The 23195-nt window shown below is 48.5% G+C and overlaps 1 protein-coding gene across 1 annotated transcript in view; it reads right to left on the bottom strand.

Moving 5' to 3' along the window:
* Window positions 1-3153: 3153 nt before the first annotated feature.
* TCF7L2 (transcription factor 7 like 2) overlaps window positions 3154-23195 on the bottom strand; it is a 199656-nt gene continuing 179614 nt past the window's right edge. Inside the window, 9 exon segments of the mRNA XM_053909926.1 lie at window positions 3154-3521; window positions 3523-3665; window positions 3668-3693; window positions 9298-9370; window positions 10692-10742; window positions 11334-11382; window positions 16632-16739; window positions 17093-17252; window positions 17836-17961. Coding sequence (XP_053765901.1) covers window positions 3258-3521; window positions 3523-3665; window positions 3668-3693; window positions 9298-9370; window positions 10692-10742; window positions 11334-11382; window positions 16632-16739; window positions 17093-17252; window positions 17836-17961 — 1000 coding nt within the window. The 3' untranslated portion in view covers window positions 3154-3257.

The raw sequence follows: 23195 nt of genomic DNA, 5'->3' as shown, positions 1-23195 counted from the left end.
ACGGCAGCAACACGCACAGCTTCCAGGCCCATTGAAATCATGTCCCCGGAAGGTACAGTTGTCCTAGATGAGTGGAACATACACAGGTTTCCCCCGCTGTCCGGAGTAGCACAGTCTTAGGGAACCTCGGGTAAAAGTTGAAGCCAGGTGTCAAGCGAAGCAGCAATTACCACGAATTTATAGGGGAAAATTTCGAGCATTCCCAGACCCCCCAATGACCTCCCTGAGCCTCGTCTGATACCTTAGGACACATCCTCGTTCTGGACGCACAGAATAAACGGAGGGGCGCACAGGTGCTCACAGACACAGTTCAGAGTGGCGGCAGCTTGACGCCGAGATGCTGACTGTCGTTCCCGGGGCCACTCTCGCTGCCTCTGCAATGCCTCGCGGCCAGACAAATACTGGTCGCTATTTTCACTTTTCGCCTTTTTCTCGCGAAAGCCAAAGTCCTCTTCGGGTTTCTTTCAGTGAGTGAAAACAGGTGCTAACATAGTGCTTTCGTGAGAGCGAAGAGGCCTAACACGAACTTTCCAGTAGCGGGGGCGTACCTGTGCGTCCATCCATTCTACCCGGCAGGAGAAATGACTGCCAGGTCTTCACTGTGGCCCCCGGTTCGTGATGATGATGAACCTGCACCCTCGCCAGGGCACAGCCACAGAACGTGAGTCCCACGGACCGCAAGACCCTTCCATACAAGCCTCTGAGTGACTCGTCTTGATCCAGTTTTCTGAAAACCCTTCCTGCTCGACAAGGCTCGCTGCCAGACAAGGGGTTTCCATCCGACACCCTGCCATCTCTCCCCGCATGCAACTCGCAGAAAGAAGTTAGAACACTTTCACATCAGTGGTGATGATGTGGTGTCTCAAACCGATTCCTGGTGAACTAACTACGTGTCATTATCCCAAATTAAATCCCTTCTGCGGGATACCGTGAGAAGGACATCTAAGATATACCAGGACGGCTGTTTAAAAATCTTTTTTTTTTTAAGTTTGTTTATTTTGAGAGAAAGAGAAAGAGCGCACAGGAGGGGGAGGAACAGAAAGAGAGGGAGAGAGAGAATCCCAAGCAGGCTCCTGTCAGCGCACAGCCCAATCCCAAGCAGGCACAGCCCAATGCGAGGCTCGAACTCCCGACTTGAGCCGAAATCAAGAGTCAGTCGCTCAACCGACTGAGCCACCCAGGTGTCCCCAGAATGGCCGTTTTAGAGCCAGAAGAGCGCCATGTACTCTGGGACTGTGCTTGGCTTTCAGAAAGGAACCAACTAGGGACACTGGTATGGCACAGAGGCACTGGGAATGAGTGGGGGAAGGAAACCATCCCGACCCATCAGAGGAGTGCAAGGCCACTTTTTGAGACCCGAGTCCCAACCCACCACCCACACCAACCATGCGGTCCGGTGTCACGGTCTGGCTTGGGAAGACAGTAGTCCCGGTGAAGGTAGATTCAGCCTCCCCAGAGGCAAAATCCAAATCACAGAAACAAGTGACCAGCCTTCATCTGCACATACTAAGTTGCTTTTATTAATCCAGAACGGCATGCTACAGATATTGTACAGCATGAACATTTATTCATTACAAAAATGGCTTCCAAACCATTAAAAATGAAATTGGAATAAGAGCATAAAACGGAACGGTAACATCACAACTGTTAGGAAACATTCAAAGTATTCACAAAAAATGTTATAGTTAGCATTTTAATAAACCAGAGAAAAATCGGAGACAGTCTTACAATCGCTTCATGTCAACTACAATGGCACTGAGTGAACAGGTGTCAGCTTTATACAGCATTTTGCAACATCAACATGCCTAGGGTTTTTCTTATTTTTAAAGTTTGCCACCTACTCGTACGGGATACGTGTACATAAAAGCGGCAGCTGGTTTTTCCTTTAAGAGTAATCTAATATACAGAATTTTGGCCCCTAAGGGTTTGATACCTCTTCATTTAAAATGCTTTCTGGACAATCTGCTACCAAACACGTCTTGTTATAGGTGACATTAAAACTACATACAAATCTACCTATGTAACATCACAGCAAAACATGATGAACAAAAATTACAGCATCGAAAAGAGGGAGAAAGCTAAAGTCACTGAGAATTTTGGCACATAAACTTTTGCACACAGTCGGGCCACGCCCTAAGGGCACAGGGCTGGCGACTGTGAGTTCAAAGGAGAAACAGGGTGGTTCCCGCTGCTGCTCAGACAGCCTCCGCTAAAATTCCCTCACTAATTTTCAAGTCTTGTTTTACATAATGGCTTTTAAAGCAACTTCCGTTAATGCTACTGATCCTTAAATGCAACTATTAATGTCCGTTTGGCGGCATCTGGGTTTCATACAGCCAAAAAAAAAAAAAAAAAAAAAAAAAAAGTCAAAAAGAGAAACAAAAAAATATATATACACATTTTATATATAAACTTAAAAACCTTGTACAAATGAGTTGTTATATATAAGATGCTTATGCTAAGGGGAAAAAAACTTTATACAGTTTCAAGAAAAAGGAAAACATATTTTAAAAGGGACGACATACAGGTTCGACAAGCAATCTCTAAAGCAATAAATACTACTGGTCCAACAGCGTTGTGATTCCATTAATGGTTGAGTAGCATCCCCCTCCCCCCAAAAGAACAACACCATGGAACAAGGTATATTAACACATTTAACCCTTTGTTTCTGTACATTTAAACAATAACAAGTAACATCACAATTAAAGTTGTTTCACACAGAGAAAAAAAAAAGAGTAACGGCACTGCATTCCTCGTGCCCTTATGGTTTAAAAACCAGATGTAAAATGATTGGTTCGCAAGCTCGTATTTAATACAAATAATACAGAACCAACTCCTTCTGGAGGGCTGCTTCAAAATTGCTTCTTTTTTTTTTTCCTTTTTGTTTTTTAATCAGTCTTTTAAAACTAAGCTATCCGAACTACATAACAGTTATGTATATATATATATATTTTAAACGCTACAAAGACTTTAAACAGCTGTTGATAAAAATTTTGGTAGAATCATGAGGTTCTTCTCTCATCTACATATTTAAAAGGAGGAATTGAAATAAGAATGGGTCAAATATTGACCAATGAACTCCATAAACATCAACTAATGTAGCCACGTGGCACAAAATTAAAAGAGTACAAAACGAAACCTTTCGGGGGGGGGGGGGAGGGAGGTGCTGGGGGGGTGCTGGGGGGCGGGGGGGGGGGGGGGTGGACAGAAGCGGAACGCAACACTACGCAAACCAACCGGGGCTGACGAGGCTAAAGCTATTCTAAAGACTTGGTCACGAGGGACAGCGGCTGGGGCTGCGTCCCGGCCACGGCCACGGCCACGGCGCTGTGGGAATGTAAGGAAGATGTCGACGGCTGCGCCAGAGACGAGGCGGACAGGACGGGCGGCTGCAGGGCGGCGGGGGGCAGGTCCAGGGCCCCGTTGGGACAGAGGGCGGGGGCCTTGCCGTGGGCGGCCTCGGCAAGCAGGAGGGCGGGCGGCGGCGGCATCATGGGCAGGTGGGCCAGGGGGTCGGGCTTTCAGGGACAGCGAGAGAGGCTGGGTCTGCTCAGTCTGTGACTTGGCGTCTTGGGGAGGGGAGCCTAGCAGGTTGGGGGAGGGAGGAGGCGAGTCTAGTAAGCTTCCATCTGAAGAGGGTGGACTGAGGCAGCTGCCTTCACCTGTATGTAGCGAACGCACTTTTTTTTTCTCCTAGAAACAGGGGGAGAGAGTTCTCCGTGAATAGGGGGCAAAGATGCCAAGGGAGAGCGTTATCTACTGCTCAGAGCCGAGTTCGAGTCACCTGTGCCCCAAGAGCCAGCAAGCCCCGTGGCCGGGGGGGTGGGGGGGGGTGCCACGCTCGCTTCACTGCCGCCCCCGTCTGAGCCTGCTCCGGCAAACAGCATTTTACTGGTGGAGCGCCACCCCCCCCCCCCCCCGCTACCTACCTGCTCCCCTCGCCCCCCACTAACGCTCGCCCCCCACTAACGCCCCCCCCCCCCCCCCCGCCGCCGCGACCCGACCCGACCCCACCCGGGCCCAGATACCACTGAGCAGACTAGACTGGATTGATGATGCAGCGCCCGTGTGCCAGAAGAGCGGCTGCATCCGCGCTGCGATTCCCCTGACAAGTGTGTGCTTTCTCTTTCGGCTTGGACGTCCCCTGGCTGGCCCATCGCATCTCCCCCTCGGTTCCCACCCCCGGTGCTCTGAGTGTGTGCGTGTGTGCGTGTGTGTGTGTGCAAAAGAGAAAGAGAGCTCCTTCCCCAGGCGCCTCCTATCAATATGCAACTCTGACTGTTGAGCCCACAGAGTTGAAGGCAGTGCTAGGCAAGAGGCTTAGACGGTTTTACACCACTGCCGCCACCACCGCCACCACCACCCGCCACCACCACGGCCACCACCACGGCCACCACCGCCAGGCTGCCGGCGCCCAGAGAGCTTTTGGGCTTGTCTGTTAAGAACCACACCAAATCAAGAGAGGTCAGAATCAGGTGAGAGGAGGGGGAGGGGGGGGGAACAAAAAATAAAACAAAATAAATTAAAAAACAAAAACAAAAAAATAAAAACAAAAACAAAACCACCAAAAACAGGTAGAAGAGGATAAACAAAGGTGGGGGAGGGGGAAGAATAAGAAAAACAGAAAATGATCCAAAGGAACAAGAATAACTGGTTGTATGGCCTGCAGGTTGTGGATTAAATTATGATTCAAAGTTGATTTTTGGGTTTGTTTTTTTTTTTTTTTTTTGGTTTGTTCTTTAAAGATTTGGGGTCTTCCCCTCCCCAACCCAGAGTGAGAAGGCTGGAAGGAGAGACAGTGAGGATGGGACGGAGGGGCATCCTGCCCTTGTCAATATGCCGAGGCCAGTGGACGGAGGGCGCAGCGTGTCGTAAGGAAGTGACGACGAAGAAGAAGTACCAGGGAATCAGCATGGAACGTCTGGGGTTTGGGGGTCATCGGGATTAGCGTTTAAGCCGGAAAGCCTAGTTTTGCCCTGCACCAAAACCAGAATCTCCCCTCTACTCTTCTCGTTTACATAAGAAACAGGAATGAGAATGTCAGAGCCTCTCTTGCTTATCATCAAAAGGTTGGGGAAATCGATTCAAGAAATTGAGCATGTGACCTCAAAGCTTTTCCTACTATTAATCCCAGTCCGATGGGATGATATTTGGTAGGAAACGTGATCCTGGGCATCAGTCCCACTCATGCTATAAAAATAACGCAGATACAGGGAATGTGCTGACCTAAGGAGCCCTTGAACACAGTTAAAACAGTGGCTGATAACACTCTAACGACAAGTGTGTGAGCGCCGGCCGGCTTCCCATCCCAGGAAAGCGGGAAGACGCTGCCTGGCTGAAGGCAGCCGCTGTCAGATGTCACTGGCCTTTGAAAGGAAGGGGGTGTAATGAGTTCCTCCTCGGGTCTGTGCCCCCAGAGGTGTCTGCTCATGCCCCTCAGTGCGTGGGGTGTGGACTCAGCGAGATGGCGGGAGGGTGGGGAGGAAGGGAGGGTGGGAGGGAGCATGCTTGGCCTTCCCTGCCTCCCGGAGGCCGGAGGCCGAGGCCCACTGGGTGGAGGCCTCAGGGTCTACCTGATCCCCCACTGGGTGGGAAGGAACTCTAGGGGTGCGAGGGCAGCCCCCCTCACCTTCAGTTTGGAAAGGTTCCTTTTCTCCTCTGGGATAGACGGAAACAGACTGTGGGTTCTGCTCCCATCCCAGAAACCGAGATAAATAATTAAGCCTCTCAGAGTTTTTAAACCACCTTAGCCTGCAGATCAAAACATGCTTAAAAAACTAAGATGTCCATGCATTTTAAAAAATGGGGAGGACGGCGGGGTGGGGATGGGGGGCGGGTCATAAGCAAAAGTGAGAGAGAACAAGGACAAAGGGGAGGGAGGAGGGGGAAGAGAAAAGGAGAAACAGGAAACAAGGGAGTGACGTCAAGCAGCATTCCATGCTATATTAGGGCAGAGTAAAAAGATGGGAAAGCAACTTGGTGGGCTCAAAACAGAATCTTGTTAAAATGTCCTCAAATGTCAAATAAAATTAGAAACCCTGTGTAGCGAGCAGAGCCCTGATTGGCTGGGAGCGTTTCTGGCACTCCCCTCACCCGCCCGCCCTCCTTCTGACACGGAGGTTTACATCGAGGGGATGAGTGGAAGCATTTTGAACATGGGACATGAAGACCACGAAGGACAGCGAGACACTCCTTCTAACAGGTGGCCGAGCAAAAGGCAGTTGGAACACACACACGTTTCTGACGGGCCAGAAAACGCCTCATTTTGTAAACTGCTTTTCTTTCTTGAAAGCACATTTTGTCCTACTGATTGAGCATCGGGCCAGATCCTGGCAAAGAGGAAAAGTTGAGGGGAACAGGGGGCAAAACCCATCTGCCTGCCCTCCCCCACGCGGGCTCCGTCTCCAGTCGAGGGGGTGGCCTTTTAAAATTCCACTTCTAGCTTCTCATGGAATTACTCGGAAAGGAAGCTAAGGGTTCTTCCTTATCCTGTTTTGGAATTACGCCCTTTCAACCGGCTAAAACGCATCTGCTAATGCTTTTAGGGAAAACATCGCCACCAGAAGTAAAGTGGCCAGCAGGAAAGTTCTAACGGTGTGCCTAGGGGGGAAAGAACCCCGAGGAATGAGGAGGGACAGCGGCCTGCGTACCGACAGCCGGCCCCTCAGAGCTGCACTTTTGAAAATCGTGTTTATGGGGCAGCCACAAAGATTTTGGGTTTTGCCTGTTTTCTGTAGAAAGGTCAACAAAACTTCTGGCCTCTGAGGAAGATAACCACACCCTGGCTTTAAACAAGGTGCAGGCTGTGTCTGAGGAGGGGATGTCCGTCCGGGCCACTGCTAGTAATGGTAACTTTTGGGGGCGGGGGGATGTCACCTCTAACTTGAAGCAAGTGCTTTTGAAACCGAAAAGGGCTTCTCCGTCTTCATAAACCACCACTCACCCCCCTCCACCCCCAAATTAGGCAACACACCATATTGCGAGGTGGGCACGATGGCCTCAGCCATAGGTTTCTACAGATCGTGAGAAACCCTCTCAGGAGTGAGCCCCGCGATTAGCTAATCCTTCACCATGACAGGGCGTCTCAGAACAGGATTCCGCAGCTAATTATCTTCCTACTCGGCACAAATAAAATTCTGCCACAGATTCGCTGCCTAGATAGGGTAAGCAGAGGCCCTGTCTTCCCTGGGTAGGCCTAATTTAAATACCTAACTCTCTTCATCTACTTCATCACGAATCTCTTTTCTGTTGCCCACAGAAGACCCCAGGACTGCGTGGGACTGGTATCTGTCACCTCCGGGAACACTGCCATGTCACAGCACGGGTGACTGCAGAATCTCTCTCAAGGCCTGGAGTCCTCACTCAGTGGGCACAGGGCTGTCTGTGGAGTTCTGTCTCAATAAAGATGCTCGGGGCCCTCTCTCCCCTACACGTTTGGCCGACTCCGGGCACTTCGCCGGTCCCTCGTAAGGCATCGGGGGGAGGGGAAGAGACACGGGAGACTTGTGGGCATGCACGTTAATGGGATGGACATCTGATCTAATGTCTAAACACGGAACACATGGCAGAGGCATGGAGGAGAGGGACACGTGACAAGGAGGCACTACAAACAGGGAAGCGTGTTCGGGGAGTTGAGATACCTACCATCATAATATTCCAAATTCAAAGACTGCTTGTATCAGAACAAAGAAACAACAAATTTAACCAAAGGTGGTCAGTAAAGGAAAGGAAATGAGACAGGAACGAGTTGGTATCCCTCCACCAAGAAGGAAGTACCTACACCTTCCCTGAAAATTACAGCTTGGGTGGAAACCTGCAGGTGCAACACGGTGTTTAATTTGCACTCTTCTAATTCATTTTGGAAGCAATATATTCTCTCTCTCTCTCTCTCTCTCTCTCTCTCTCTCTCAGTATATACAATATATATTTTAATTCTGCAGGCTAGCAACGCTGCAGCATGGGACTGCATGACTCGTCGCTTGCAGCCCTTCAGCTGGTGCACGCCGTTCAATGCCACGCTTCTTTTCAGCACTGTAAAACAATGTCAAGCTAACCAGACTCCTCTGTACAGAGACATGTGGTTTTGAAACGTAAAAGAAAAACGAAACAAAACAAAACCAAAAAACGCCTGCCCCGGAGCCCTTGTCCAAGGGTCTCGACTCCCAAGTGCACGGGGATGCTACTGCTGCCAGGTGTGAGCTCATTCAAACCTCTGGAAATGGTGGCTCTCTACGCTCAGCATGCATGCCACGGACCGGGCCGGTTCCAGGATGCTGGCTTTCAAAGCAAAAGGGTAAGTGCCCGTCCTGGTCTGTTAAGGTTGTGGTCTCAGTCCTACCGGGGATCCGGATATGGGATTTGCAAGAGCAAGGTGGGGGGAAAAGAGAAAGAGGAAGTGGGGAGAGGATACGGCATAAAATTAGCAAGGAAATTTTGAAGGATGAGGATCATTAGTCATTGATGCCGGGGGGGGGGGGGGGGGGAAGTAGATGGGAATGAGGTCAAAATACATTGACACACTAAGGTATCAGAAGGACAGAATGCTTTGATTTTCCCAAAGGCCTCACAGTGGTAATATACCTGCATGGTTTGCACCATAAAGTCTGTCGGTCAAGCCCGAACAGTGCCCGACACTTCTTTGGAGTATTTGCATCTGTTAGCATAAGGTAAACACAAAAAATACAACACAATGGTGGGTCATGCTCGGTTGGATGTGTCATCTCAGCTACAGCTGACTCGTCTTCTCTAGCACCTCGGTTCTATTTGATTCTTTCCTCACCAAGGACATGAAAGAAAAAGACTTCTATGAGTCAAAAGGAAAAAAAAAATAAAATAAAACGAAACGATAAAACACACACACGGAAAAAAAAAAAAAAGAAAACAACAACCAGAAACCAAAAAACAACAAGGAGAAATAAATAAAAATAGAGAGAGAAGGAGGGGAAAAGGTGACGTTGTTGGCTTCTACCTAGGCCAGGATTACGATGGATGTCACTGAGCCCCATCCTGGACTGTCAGGAGGAAGGGGGCTGGCAGGCAACAGTCCCTGGGAGGGGGCGCGCTGGGGCTGGCTGTCGCTGACCCGAGGAGGCACAAATGATGCTGTTTTACAGTGGCATTTTGGCTAGCAGCAGCGGGGAGAAAAAGCACATCCCTCACAGAGCAGTGTCCCGCACCCTCGTGTCTCCTAAGACCAACACACAGAGCTACAAAGCAACAGGCCAGAGAAGGGGGGAGAAAAGGACCGAATAGACCAGCTGCAAACCAGCACAGCGAATCTGGGAAATCTATACACACCTGCAAGGGCCGCACCAGTTATTCTGTTGATCAAGGCCAAAGCGCGCTCGGCATTTCTTAGGAGCGCTCAGGTCTGAATGAGTTCAAGAGAGAAGCGAGCAGAGGAGGAGGACGTGGGAGAGAGAGAGGGAGAGAGAGAGGGGGAAAGAGGGAGGGGGGGGAGAGAAAGATACAAATAAGAAAAAAATAAAAATAAAAAAGGGAATAAATCAATGACCTGGTTACTAATTACAAAATATCGACTTTCGATTTTTAACTTTCTTTAATTAGAAAAAAAAAAAAAAAAGGTAAAAATCACATTCTTATTCAATTGGTGACATTAGCTGTTGCAAATAAAGCTGCAGTATCCCTTCTTTAAGGACTGTCTCTCCGATTCGTTTTGAACGGATAAAGGGAAGTTAGATACTGAAAAACTGAATTTTAAATAATAGTTTTCCTCTTTTGGTTCTGCTTTCCTTTTTTTTCTCTTTTTTTCTTTTTCTTTTGGTTCTAGCTCTCTCTCAATTTGTTTTTCTTAAAGAAGAAAATAAAGCGAAGGAGGGAATTAAGTTTGTAACATGCTTTTCTCTTCTCAGAGTACAACAGTTTAAAAGAAAAAAAAAACAACTACAAATAAAAACAGAACAAAACGAAACAAAACAGAAAGAAATAAAGAAAGAAAAGGGTTGTGGTACTGGGATATTGCAGCTTTTGAAATGGTTTTTTATTCTTTTCTTTTTTTTTTTTTTAAACCGATTTTCATTACTATTAACAGAAGAACAAATGATGGTGAACAGGCAGTGTGAATGAGCTGTTCAGGGTTAGTCAGAAGCTCATAGCAGCTTTTAAGCAGGTACAGTCAGTAAAATGCTAGTGGGTTTGCAAATTATGAGCAGAAAAGCAAAAGGAAGAAAAAAACTAAAATAAAAAAAAAGCGAAGGAGAAAATAATCATACTGCGAATGCATGCTTGCGTGAGAAAACTTAGTGGGAGCAACGGAAAATGCCATTAGATTAAGGAGGTTTATTACTGAATTCCTTCCATTTTGGTTGGTTTTTGTTTTTGTTTTTGTTTTAACCAGTCTCTTTTAAAGAAATACTGCATATTCAATTTGCACAGTTAGTTCAACACTAAGTCACTGTCATCACTGCTTAAACAACTGTTATGGGGAAAATAAATAAATAAACAAAGCAAAAGTTAAATTAAATTAAAAAAAAAAAAAAAAAAAAAAAACAACAAAAGCAACTGAAAAAAAAAAAAAATCTACCGAAACATACGAAACCGTGTAGATGGTCATTTTAAAGGATGTTCAAATGTCATACGTGTTTAATGTTAATAAAACTATAATGGCAAGAAAAATTAAAAAACAGTTTATCGACTATTTTAATGACTCAAAATGACATTAGCACCTGTACCTGTAATCGGAGGAAGTGAAAGGCAAGGATTTAGGAAACATTCGCTGTGTTCTGAAAAAAAAGAACAAATTATACAAAGCCTTCAAAATTGTTGTTGTTGTTTGTAAAAGCCTGGCCTTCTCCAAGGGGACCTTCTGAGATTGCCTATGCAGTATTTCTAATTTCTTCTAGAGAATGACAAACCTCCTTAATTTAAATCGGGTGCAATTTACCACTGTAAAGGCATGCATCAGAACATTCAGGAACAGCCCAGTTAATATCAAACACTCACACACACCCCTTCCTCCTCCCGCGGCCCCTTCCTCATCCCTACACACAGACACACACAAAATAAGCAGACTGCATACGTCCCGCACAGGCATGCCTACCTCCCTCCTGTTACAGGCTCTGCAGTTACTTTAAAACACATTCCACTAGAATTACAATGTGCTTTTCATGCAACAATGAATGCTACTACTTTTAAAAGGGCAGTCATGAAGCAATTAATTAAAATGCATAAAACAAAAAAGGCTGGCTAAGATGGGTTCCCCCACATCTTCCTGGCCTTGAGTCTCTCCTGCCTCCCCCAGAGAGAAACCTAAAGTTTAAAGAGTGGTCCTCGTAAGTACCGCTCCTTCCTCCTTCCTCCTCGTTCTAACTTACCATTGGTCTCTCCTGGCTGCTTGTCCCTTTTCCTCTTCTTCTTCTTCCCCTGGATGAAGAGATGAAATGCAAGCAATTATTTCAGGAAACAGACGGGAGAGGGCATCTGGGCTCCCCTGGAAGGCAGGCAGAAAGAGGGGAGCACAGCGCTGTCTCCATCCACACCCCACAGCGCCCAGAGGGCTTCTGACCCCCTAGAGGGACACACACGCCCCGGAAGGGGAAGAGGAGGGGTCAGCAGAGGGTGAGGGAAAGACCTCTTTCCCCACCTACCTATGTGCATCCTCAAACCTGAACCCAGAGCATCTGATTCCACAGCAGGGGAGAAAAGAGCGGATTAAGGAAGATTCAGGGAGGTGTGGAGGGACAGGGTTGGGAGTGGCCCAAGAGCGCACAGCCAAGGGACAGATGAATGTGGAGATTGGCCATGTGGGGCTAAGAAAGCCCCCTTGCCCCACGCAGATCTCCTCCTTATTAAAGCCAAGAGGTCCTCATACTCAATCAACAAAAAGCTTTCATTGGGGCTTTACTAGTAATAGCAGCTAACATTTTACTGAGCACATACTATGTGCCAGGGCATGATTCTAAATGCGCTATGCATATCGACTCATTTTTCCCTCATGCCATCCTATACAACAGGTACTACAGCACCATCCCAATTTTAATTCTTAAAAATTTTTTTTTTAATGTTTATTTTCCAGAGAGAGCGGAGAGAGACAGAGCATGAGCATGAGCATGAGCATGAGCTGGGGAGGGGCAGAGAGAGAGAGGGAGACACAGAATCTGAAGCAGGCTCCAGGCTCTGAGCTGTCAACACAGAGCCTGACACGGGGCTCGAACCCATAAACAGTGAGATCACGACCCGAGCCGAAGTCCATCGCTTAAACTGACTGAGCCATCCGAGTGCCCCAATTCTTTTTCTTCTTCTTTTTTTAATGCTTATTTATTTTTGAGAGAGAGAATGCAAGCAGGAGAAGGGCAGAAAAACGCTTATTTGAGAGAGAGAGAGAGAGAGAGAGAGAGAGAGAGCGCAAGCAGGGAGGGGCAGAGAGAGAGAGAGGAGAGAGAGAGAGGAGAGGGAGAGAGGAGAGAGAGAGAGAAGAGAGAGAGAGAGAGAAGAGAGAGAGAGGAGAGAGAGAGAGAAGAAGAGAGAGAGAGAGAGAGAAGAGAGAGAGAGAGAGAGGAGAGAGAGGAGGAATGGGGATCCGAAGCAGGCTCCAGGCTCTGTGCTGACAGTGCAGAGCCCGATGCGAGGCCAAACCCATGAACCGTGAGATCATGACTGGAGTTGAAGTCGGACGCTCAACCGACAGGAGCCGCCCAGGCGCCCCCCTTCCAATTTCATAGGTAAGGAAACTCAGGCACAGAGGGGTTACGTGAATTTCCTGAGCTCACACGACTAGCCGAGGCCGGTGCCAGGGGTGGGAACTTCAGGCAGCCTGGGTTTCCCACAGTGCTTACCTACGGGGCTGTGCTGCCTTCGTATTTAATCCCGTGCCCTCTGGGGAAGGGTTTTCCATTGATTACAGGGGATCAGTTACATGCGATCATTCACAGTCTCCAGCCTGGGACCTTTACTGCCTGCTGGTGGCTGTGGCTGTGGCTGTGGCTGTGGCTGATGTGGCACGGGAACGGGGGGGAATTCCGTAGATCTGGAATCAAGATCTATCTGTTGGAGTCAAAGGCCCGGTACGTCTGAAACGTCACCAGTAAAGGACGGGCCCACACTTCCGTCTGTTTCAGAGTATCTAAATGTTGCCTCTGCCCAAAAGTGCTCGAGGGGTGTAGATGGCAAGTCCGGAAGAGAAAAAGACGAGTCACAGGGGGTAAACCTGGCAACCCGGGAGGCCCTAGAACCTCAGGGTGCAGACGCCGTGGTTTTTTGCTTCATCCACGGGCTCAGGGCCACAGTGTCTCTCTCAGAGAAAGCCCCTCTGTTCTCTCAGATCTCCGGGCACGTACCATTCGGGGAAGTCTGTCTTGGCCTGGAGTTTGAAACACTGTGACACATTCATGTTCCTTGATGAGCAGCTTAAATATTAAAAAAAAATTAAAAAAAAAGAGGAGTTCACGGGGCCTTCTCACGAGCCTCGACGGCCCATCTTCGTTGTCTGGGCCCCTCCCAGGGGAGCAGCAAAGTGCCGCCTGGCAATCTAGGAACGGGCAGGAGGGGGCGAGTTCCTGTGTATTTAGGAGCCGGGAATGTGAACAGCAGGCACAGGAAAGCATTGCAACTCCGGGCGGGTGCTGGCACCCACACACCCAAGGGCTTCGCGGTCACCTCCGTTAATACAGCGCTCACCCGTTTCCAATATCCCGCGATATATTCTGAAAGGTGGTTGGAGGCTCTAGTCCCCATGGAAAGCTGTCAGTTTAGGGTTACACATTAGAGAGCACTACGGGACCACGCTGTTTTCCTCTTGTGCCCCAGAACGTGCCCAGTCCCACGACCCACGTGGGACTGTCTTCCTCAATCCTGTTTTTGCTAAGGAGTGATATAAAGCTTTCTGTTACCACTTGACTGGACAAGCAGGAACGTGGAAAGAGGCTCAGGAAACTTTCCAGGACTTTCTGGACTTTACAATGACCAGAGTAACGTATAGAAACTTCTATGTCAAGTCAGTTAAGGACAACTCCCCAGGTTAACAAGTTCTACCACAGTCAAACCCATAAAACCTTTGACTCTGACCTCTGTTCCAGACTGTTTCCTGGGGCACAGGAGGGAGGGAGGAGGGTGTGTGTGTGTGTGTGTGTGTGTGTGTGTGTGTGTGCTTCACAGTCATGTGTAAGGAGCCATTGTTGACAGGAGTCTCACAGTACCCCATTCAAGAAATAAAGCTCTTTCAGCCCCAAATCTACATCTACCTTTAAACTTTCTCTCAAGTCTGGGGCACCTGGGTGGCTCAGTCGGTTGAGTGTCCAGCTCAGGTCATGATCCCAGTTTGTGAGTTTGAGCCCCACATCGGGCTCTGAGCTCCCAGCTGAAAGAGATTCTCTCTCTCTCCCTCTCTCTCTGCCCCTCCCCAACTTGCACGCACACTCTCTCTCAAAATAAATAAACAAAATTTTAAAAATGAAACGGTCTCTCAAGTCCTGTCAGAGGCTTCCCTTATTACACTAAACCTCTTCTGAATACGGAGCTGAGCTGAAGTCACTGGCAGTGCCTGATGGACCTTCTAAAACCTAGAAAGCACTTCAAGAAAAGCCCGGGGCAATACCTGTCTAACTGACTCCCAGGGAGGTCAACAGCAGCATTCTTTGGGAGCTATCCCAAAGGTTGGCCTTGTATCTCTGTGGAGGTGGCCCCCTGCCCAACTCCAGGGGGCACCATGCACGTAGACCAGAGTGCACACGGCACTCTGCAGGGGTTGTGCAGTGCGCGTTCTGCAAAGCTGTACGTGAAGGGCCCTACCCTGACCCCCATCTCTGCTGGGAAGCGGTATCGACAGCAGAACAGAATCTGTCTCTGTGCCAACACCCTAGATCACTCAAAGAATTGGGTCTGTAGCAGGTAGAAGCTGGAGGGTGAAATCTTAAGAGCTTCTGCCCCGGAAGAAACCAGGAGAACAGGGGTCCTGGAATGAGACGGCCGCTCATGTGGAGGCTGCGGCTGTAAATCTCCACCTCGAGGTCAGGTGGGGAGGTGAGCAGCAAGCCTGTGGGTGAGCACGAACCTCTCCTCCTCTTCCTTTCTGCTCCAGAAGAAAGGCTTCCCCACGGCACACAGGCTGAGGACAAATGTAAAGGGGTCCCAAGCAGTTAAGACCCCGTGTGTGACCATCTGTGAATGACGAGGGCCCTGACCCACGGCCGACATTCCAGGGAGAGGCATCGGCACGGATTCGGCTCCCAGGGGGAGCGGTCTTGGGCTGCCAGCCAAGGGCAGGGGGGCTCAGAGGGAGGTGGTGTGGGGGGCAGTGATGAAGACGTGGGGGTCAAGCCCAACATTCAGTGTTCTCCACACCCCCTTCGAAGAGCAGGCAGCGAGCACGTGTCAAAAGGTAGGAGAAACAGCTAAAGCAAGCAGAAAATAGCGGCCACTCGGGGCCCACGTAGTCACGTGGATGTCTGTGGCTTCCTGATGGCAGGTAGGCTTTGAGAGTAAAACGCGTCCGATTTAACTCCGAGTCCCCAGATGCTGTGTGCGCAGTTACCTTCACAACCCACACCGACTGAACTGATCTCAACCCACATACGGGAGAGCGTCTTCACCACGGACATCGTCCGTGGGAGAGCTAGGTCGGGAGCGCTGACCAGTGAAAGAATCCTCCGTGGCTCCACGCCACTGACAAGAAATCGGAGGAGGGACCACTGCTCGCATTCGGGCAAGTCTTGTCTTTCCCATCCCAAAGAAGTGGACGGTTCAAGACCACGTTGTAAAACCTGATGCGCGTGGAGTTAACGTTCTGGGGCGAAATAAGAGACATCTCCTCCACTGAGAGAGGAGAAGCCCACCCAGGACGCTACTGGGGAAACTGCGGATCAAGAGATAACAGGGAGAGGGGACAGAGGTCTCCAGAGGAGAGCCAGTTTCTGAGAGAACAGGAATCACAGGTATGACAACCCCGGTGATAAGTAGAAACAATCCTACAGTGTTTTCCAAAACCCAAGAGGGGAAACTGGGCAAATCCTGCAGACGGCACTGAGCCCAGGAAGACACGTCACTCGGCACAGCCCCCCTTCCTACCTTTCCTGGGCCCTGAGGCGTTTCATCTACCCCTCCAGAGGGTGACGACCCTTGGCTGCTTTCAGGGATCCTCCCATCATGCTCCTCTCAGGACAAACTAGGTTTTCAACTTGTACCCGCACACGGCATCGGACAACTTTTGCTTTTCCCTCTTAAAGGCCAAGGGACTGTTGGAAGACGTGTGGGGAACCAAGCCCTCTCTCTCCACCCCTACCTCCTGGTCTTCCCTGTAAGGCCCCCGGGGTGCTGAGAAGCACAGAAGCCCCAGTCAGGAAGATCCTAGGGCTACGTCTCTTCAAAGACCTGGGCAAGAAGGTGTGGACAGCCCCGAGTCAGCCCCGTGGGTCCCACGCTAGAACAACGGAACCCTGGTCTCCTCCCTCCTCCTTTAAGAACTATGGCACGCTGATGAGCCACACTGGGAGCCAAGACAACACCCCACCTCCCCCGCCCCCCGCTCTGGCGCTTGGGCAAGATGCTACTGGTCCCAGGAGTGGGCAGACTGGAGGGCTCTGAGGCCTGATTCAAGTTGGCAGGGAGCGTTCCCCTTGGGCAGATGAACACTCGACCCGTCTCCACAGACTCTAGTTCCGAGAAAAACGAACACCTACATAGTTATCCCGCGCAGACCAGCCGGGGTACAGCTGCATGTGAAGCTGTCGCTCCTTCCGGGCCAGCTCGTAGTATTTCGCTTGCTCTTCTCTGGACAGCGCGTGCCACTGGAGGGGACACAGAGGCGGGGAGAGGCATGCAAAACATCACAAACTACACCGCGGCCGGGGGATGAGAAAACGGTGTCTGATCTGCAGGGTCCTGGCACTAAAGGGAGCGCTGAAACGAAACCCGATGGGCTCATCTCTCTCGTTCTCTCGTTTGCGCTCTCTCTGGGGCTGGGGGAGGATGAAGGCGGAGGGCGTTCAGAAGATCCTTTGAATGTGGGTTTCTGGTCCTGACTCCATGAAGACCACTGAAGGAGTCAGAACGTGACTGAAGGGACGGGGACACTGTGTCATGCTACCCACCAGGCCCCCGGTCCGTTCGTCCCCCTCTGCCCAGGGAGGGAACCACCTACCCTTCGCCCCAGGATCTGGTTGATGGCGGCACTTTCTTTCAACGTGCACTCGGCCACGACCTTGGCCCTCATTTCCTTCATATACAACATGAACGCGTTAAGAGGTTTCTTTATGTGGGGCTTCTTCTTTTCTTCTTCCTTTTTGGAGTCCTGATGCTTTCTGGATACAGACAGAATAGACAGACACAACCCAATAAACGATCGCAAGGCCCAACTTCCTCCACAGCAGAGAACCCGTCTCCCTGTCTGCTCAACGCCCAAACCCAGCAGTCCTGAACGAGAAGCACGCTTCCACTTTTAGTCTTCTCCACCCTGGAAAACGGAACGAAAACATCCTAGCGAGGGTGTGGGGGGGAAGAGAGAGATTTCGTAATTACTTCCTCAAGTGTCTCAGACACACAATTTTCCCAAGGCAGAGGGGAAGGCACGGCGTGGCCGATTCGCTCCCGACGGGGGTTTCTCATGCTCTCAGGCCAGGCCTCTCAGCGTTCCGTGGTGGGTGAGAGACGGGGACGTGGTTGCGAACCCCAGGCCGCCCAAGCACGCAAGCACACCCACATTGGTGCCAACCGTGAGCGCTGCGCTCTCTCACAGTCCAGAGGCCACCCAAGTCGGATGCTTCCCAGGGGCACACGCCCCATTGGCTAACCATGGGCCGGGCTACACCCAATGGCCACCGCATCAACAAACGGGCTACACAAGATGGGGAAGGAAAGAGCGGCCGAAAGATCAACAACACTCACGAGCTATGGAGTGAGCCGACGTCACTCTGGGAGGATTCCTGTTTGACGGTTGGCGTTACTATGGCCGGGTGGGGGATGCCGGTCGTGTTGTAGAGTGTGATGTGGTGGGACATATGGGGAGGGAACCTGGAAGACAGAAGCTGTGTAAATCGTCAGAATCAAAATGAATGAATGGGGAGGGATGTGTACACATAATTAAAAAAAAAACAAAAAAAAAACCCAGCACGTAACACTCACATGAAAGCAACCCAAGGCATATGAAACTGTCAGCATTAATTAGCGATAAATTAAACATAATGATTCTCATAATGTCATTAAAGCCAATCTCCCCCTTCATTATTGCTACTGACAAGAGACATTATGATTTTTAACATCTTTAGCGAAAGACAAATATAACGGATGTACTTGGGCGGAAAAGGAGGCTTAGACTACCTATTGGAAATCACACGTGTACTTGTTTTTTGAGGCATTATTAGTGGCATCTAAGAAGACAATCTCCTAAGTCCTAATCAGCTCTAGAATGAAAGGTGAAATCTATTGTTGAATATTGACAGCTAAATAAAATATTAACGTGGTCGAAGTATACACACATTTTTGACAATGCTGCGCAGGCCTCATTAGGGCCTCGTTCTGTGGATGGAGTGCAATAAAATTTTTCTTTTTCTTTTGCCGATGTGCCTCCATCGTTTTGACAGGAGTGAGAGAAAGTGAGGCAGAGAGACGGGGAAAATCCAATATTTCCCATCTGGTTCTCATCGTAAGTCACAGACATTTTATTTATTTATTTTTTTTTAATTTTAATTTTTTTTTTTTAACGTTTATTTATTTTTGAGACAGAGAGAGACACAGCATGAACGGGGGAGGGGCAGAGAGAGAGGGAGACACAGAATCGGAAGCAAGCTCCAGGCTCTGAGCCATCAGCCCAGAGCCCAACGCGGGGCTCGAACTCACGGACTGCAAGATCGTGACCTGAGCTGAAGTCGGACGCTTAACCGACTGAGCCACCCAGGTGCCCCAAGTCACAGACATCTTAAATAATTAGCTTGTATCCTCTTAGGGAAAGATGCAAAACAAACAAACAAAAAAAAAAGAAAGAAAAATCTGTATTTTATACACACATACAAATGAAGCTTTGAATTCTGATTTGTATACCCTTTCCCGCACTAAAATTCTAGGATTCCTAAATTACTTTTACTTAATAGACTGCCTATGCATTCAAAGCCCTTCCAAATGACTATCAAAATTGTAAATATATGCGTAAAGGTTGTTTTCTCCTCTAAAACTGTCCATTTTTAAGAAAGTTCTTTGAAATCCCCACTAGGCCCTGAACTGGCATTTCCCTACAGTATAGACTAGCCAGAACATAAAGAGCTAATTAAAAAAATTTTTTTTTCAATGTTTATTTACTTTTGAGACAGAGGGAGACAGAGCATGAACGGGGGAGAGTCAGAGACAGAGGGAGACACAGAATCGGAAACAGGCTCCAGGCTCCGAGCCGTCAGCACAGAGCCCGACGTGGGGCTCGAACTTACAGACCGCGAGATCGTGACCTGAGCCGAAGTCGGACGCTTAACCGACTGAGCCTCCCAGGCGCCCCACGTGCTAACTGTAAAATGTTCATCTTGGCCCATCTGTGAACTAACAACTAGATCAAACAGCTTTCACATTTTCTGATATGCTTGGGTTACAAGAACCACCCTTTTTAAAAGAATACTACCACAGAGAATAGTAGGGTGAGGGGCAAAGGGGTAGAACCCTGAACGAAAACAAAATGGCTGCCTCCAGGCTCCAATCCAGGCAGATTACACACGTGAGCCAGCCGGGTGCTATTCAGGTGAAGGAGAACCCGGGTCAAGCAGTTGATGCTTTCTTAACAAATCCAAGCCAGAACAGTTCACGCACCGTCAGGAGAACGGACACCTGCTCTCTAGGCAGCCAATGGCGGTGGCAACTGGGAGTGCTCACAAGGGTTTATCAAGATGGGATTTCAAGAGGACCCTATATTCACAAGGGGCTTTTCATATGTGGACTGGAGATGAACACAGTTTCTGTTTAATCCAAATAATGCAGCAAATGTTAATCTGCAAAAGGGTAAAACAAAAAAATTAAAGTACTAACTGAATCTTCGTCGATCAATAGAGAAGATGCCAGTGAATGATGTAGATTTTTGAAGGGGCTCAGAATCACAGAGGACATTTGACTCAGAAATTCCATCCTGATGTGGCCCTCTCCTGCCACTGCCTTTACAAATTGAAGCCAGTGTCAGAGTTTGGTAACAATGACATGATTTTTTAATAAGAACCATGTAGATCCTTTAGGGTATAAAAAGGGGGGGGGGAGAAAAACTCAGAGAGAGAGAGAGAGAGAGAGAGAGACAGACAAACAAAAAAGCCAAACAATCTCCATTCCCTTTCTGTGAAAAAATGAAAAGCAAACCCTCGGGAGGCACTTGGGCTCCTATGTTACACCCTGTTCCTTCCCACTGCGCAAGGGCCTCTGAGGAAACATAAGTTAAGAACATGTGTTCTTGGAAGCCCTTGGGTGAAGCGGTGGGTAGAGTGGCAGCTTTTACTGTGAATTTTAAAGGCTTGACATTCCTCAAATACATATGTTCTCTTCTTGCTGAATGAGAATATGTGTACAGACATATGAGAGAGAGAGAGAGAAAAAGAGGAGGTGGGGAGAGAGGGGGAGAGAGAGAGAAACAGAGGAGGTGGGGAGACAGGGAGAGAGACAGAGAAGGGGGAGGGTGGGGAGAGAGATAGAAAGGGTGAGAGAAGGGAGAGAGAGAAAATTGTGTGTGTGCGCGTGTGCGCGTGTATCCACAGCAAACACCACAGGCAGATACCGCAGTTCGAGCACATTCTGGGGTGGGGCAAAATTTCCGACGCGGCCATGAGGAACGAATGCTTCCAAGTTCACATGCCTACACACATACTCATATATCTGAAAAATGCATAGCGGAGAAAGAAACGGGGCGGTGGGGTAGCGGGGGGGGGGGGATCTATATGCATACCTTTGCTTAAGAAATTCCTTTCTGCAGACAACTATTTCATGAAATGCAATAAACACCCTAAAAATTCTAAGCAGCTCATTATATACCCCCGTCTGCTTTTATGGCTCCAAGCCAGAATATAATGATGAACCTTAACTTGTTAAGGACAACTAATTTTTGTTTCTGGCTGTCTCAGGGGCTCCTCTCTTGCTCGCGCTCACTTCACTTCACTGTTGACACGTTTCTGTTAACTGGATGTCATCTGCCGGCCTTGATTTTATGCACAAGCAGTGGGATGCATTTTCCTGTGCAACAATCCTGCTTTGAGTTGCATTAGGTTTGTCATTATTCTCTCATTTTCCCCCTTGCACTTGTAACATTTCATCTCTTCCTGCCTTATTTTTTGTGAGCCACGGTGCACCCACATTATGGTTTATACATGATCTCTCTCCCTTTGAAGCCGGCAGATTTCAGAGCCCGCTCTCGTCAGGAGAAGAGCCTTGCACCAATTTAGCGGGCTGAGGGCCCGGAGCTCCAACATCTCAATCTAAAGGGGGTCACAGGGTGGCACAAGTGAGTGTCAGCAAGAGCTGTTTAATTGCCAATCTAGGCTTCTCCATGGTGTTTAAAGTATAATGACCCATCACTTAATTCTGAGAAGTCCTGGCCCCGCTGCTGAATAGAATGAATATCAAAGGGTGTTCTGGAACAGGGCAAGCTGCCTACATTTCCTATAACTGCCATAAGTATAATAGACCTATACTTCTGTCGCCCCATTACCACAATAATGTATTTAATTTGCTGTATACGCTTTTTAACTAGCTACCTTTCATAAGGCCTACCTGGGGAATCGGCGGCCTCCCCCCTGCACCTTGAGCCCCTAACCTTTCCTCCCACTGTTTCCTTCCTTTCCTCCACCCCCCTGCCCACCTCTAAATCATCGACTAACCTCCTAATGATAATTCAATCGATAAGCTTAACCCCAATCCCTATCCTCCGATTATTTCGCTGCTTTTAGCCTCTAGAACGCACCGAATAAACAAACATGAAAAACAATCAGGTGCACGGTGTAAATGCTGGTTTGCCGGGAAGATGAGCTGTGGATTAGGGGCCGCTCAGAAGCAGTTCTCCTCCTGGGAGACTCCCTGTTCGTTCCCATGCTTTTTGCAAGGTTGTGATGACATTATTTAATGAATATAACCTTCCTCCTCTCGCTGGAGAAGAGAACACACAAGCATTTTCCCGCCTAACCAATGCTGGTGTGGATTTTGAAACGGAGATCGTTTATCACACTTGGGAAGTGGGATCTTTAAAATTACGTGATCTCCGTGGTGTAATGACACATGTTAGGTGGGCTCTACGGCCTGTTTTTCTTAAACGAAAGTGATCCTTACTCTCCCCCCCCCCCAACCCCCACCGGAAATCACGGTCTTGTAAGCAGGAAAAGGAGCTGTCTTGTCCTGTCTCCCCAGTCCCTTCCTCTGGCCTTGGGTTCCCATGCTGACTCCAGAGACTGGGGGAAGACGCTAGGGCAGCATCCTTGCCATGCAATGCATGCTAATTTAATTATGGGCCATCATCAAAATGGATTACTTGTTGCAGCCCATCAGGAAAGTCTAAACCTCCACCGATTTAATTAACTTGACTGAAAATCAGATGAACAGAAAATAAAACTATCATTAGGAGCAATTAGTGACTACTTAAACATACTGCTGCCAACCGGTTTGTAAATAAACTCGCACTCACTGAAAAATTAGCCAGAATTAATTAGAGGGAGGAAAAGGAGAACAGGGGATCAGAAAGATCTAGGTACACATGTGTGGGTATATGTGTGTGTGTTACACACATATGGATAGCCTTAAAGAGATACGAATGCACACACACACACACACACACGACTTTTCTTTTTTTTTAACAGAAGAATTCACCATTTATATCCAAGTAAACGTGGCAAAACATCTCATACCAAGTATGGGAAGTCGGTGTGGAGGTTGTTAAGCCACAATATTTGAATTAGAAGTAGAAGATGGTCCCTTCTTAAGGAGAGTAAACATCGTTCTGTCCTTTGTCAGGGTGTAGGAATTCTTTGCTGGTTATTTGATGGGTTCTCTTCAAATTCTTGCTCTGCACACACGTGATTTTTTTTTTTTTTAACTTTCCAAAATTTAGAGCTACGCAGGCCAATATGGTAGGCACCAGCCACACGTGGCTTTTGAGTACTTGAAACGTGGCCGGTCCAAATTGAGTTGTGCTGTTCAGTGTAAACCACGTATCAGATTTCAAACACGAAGTACAAACCAGAATGTAACATCTCTTTAGTAGCTCCTTTACGGTGATAACATGTCCAAATGATAATGTTTTGACA

The sequence above is a fragment of the Panthera pardus genome, unplaced genomic scaffold (assembly GCF_024362965.1).
Source record: "Panthera pardus isolate Hobbes unplaced genomic scaffold, ASM2436296v1 HiC_scaffold_22, whole genome shotgun sequence".
NCBI lineage: Eukaryota > Metazoa > Chordata > Mammalia > Carnivora > Felidae > Panthera > Panthera pardus.
Note: the sequence above shows the minus strand (reverse complement) of the source record. Positions and strands in the feature narration are given on the sequence as shown.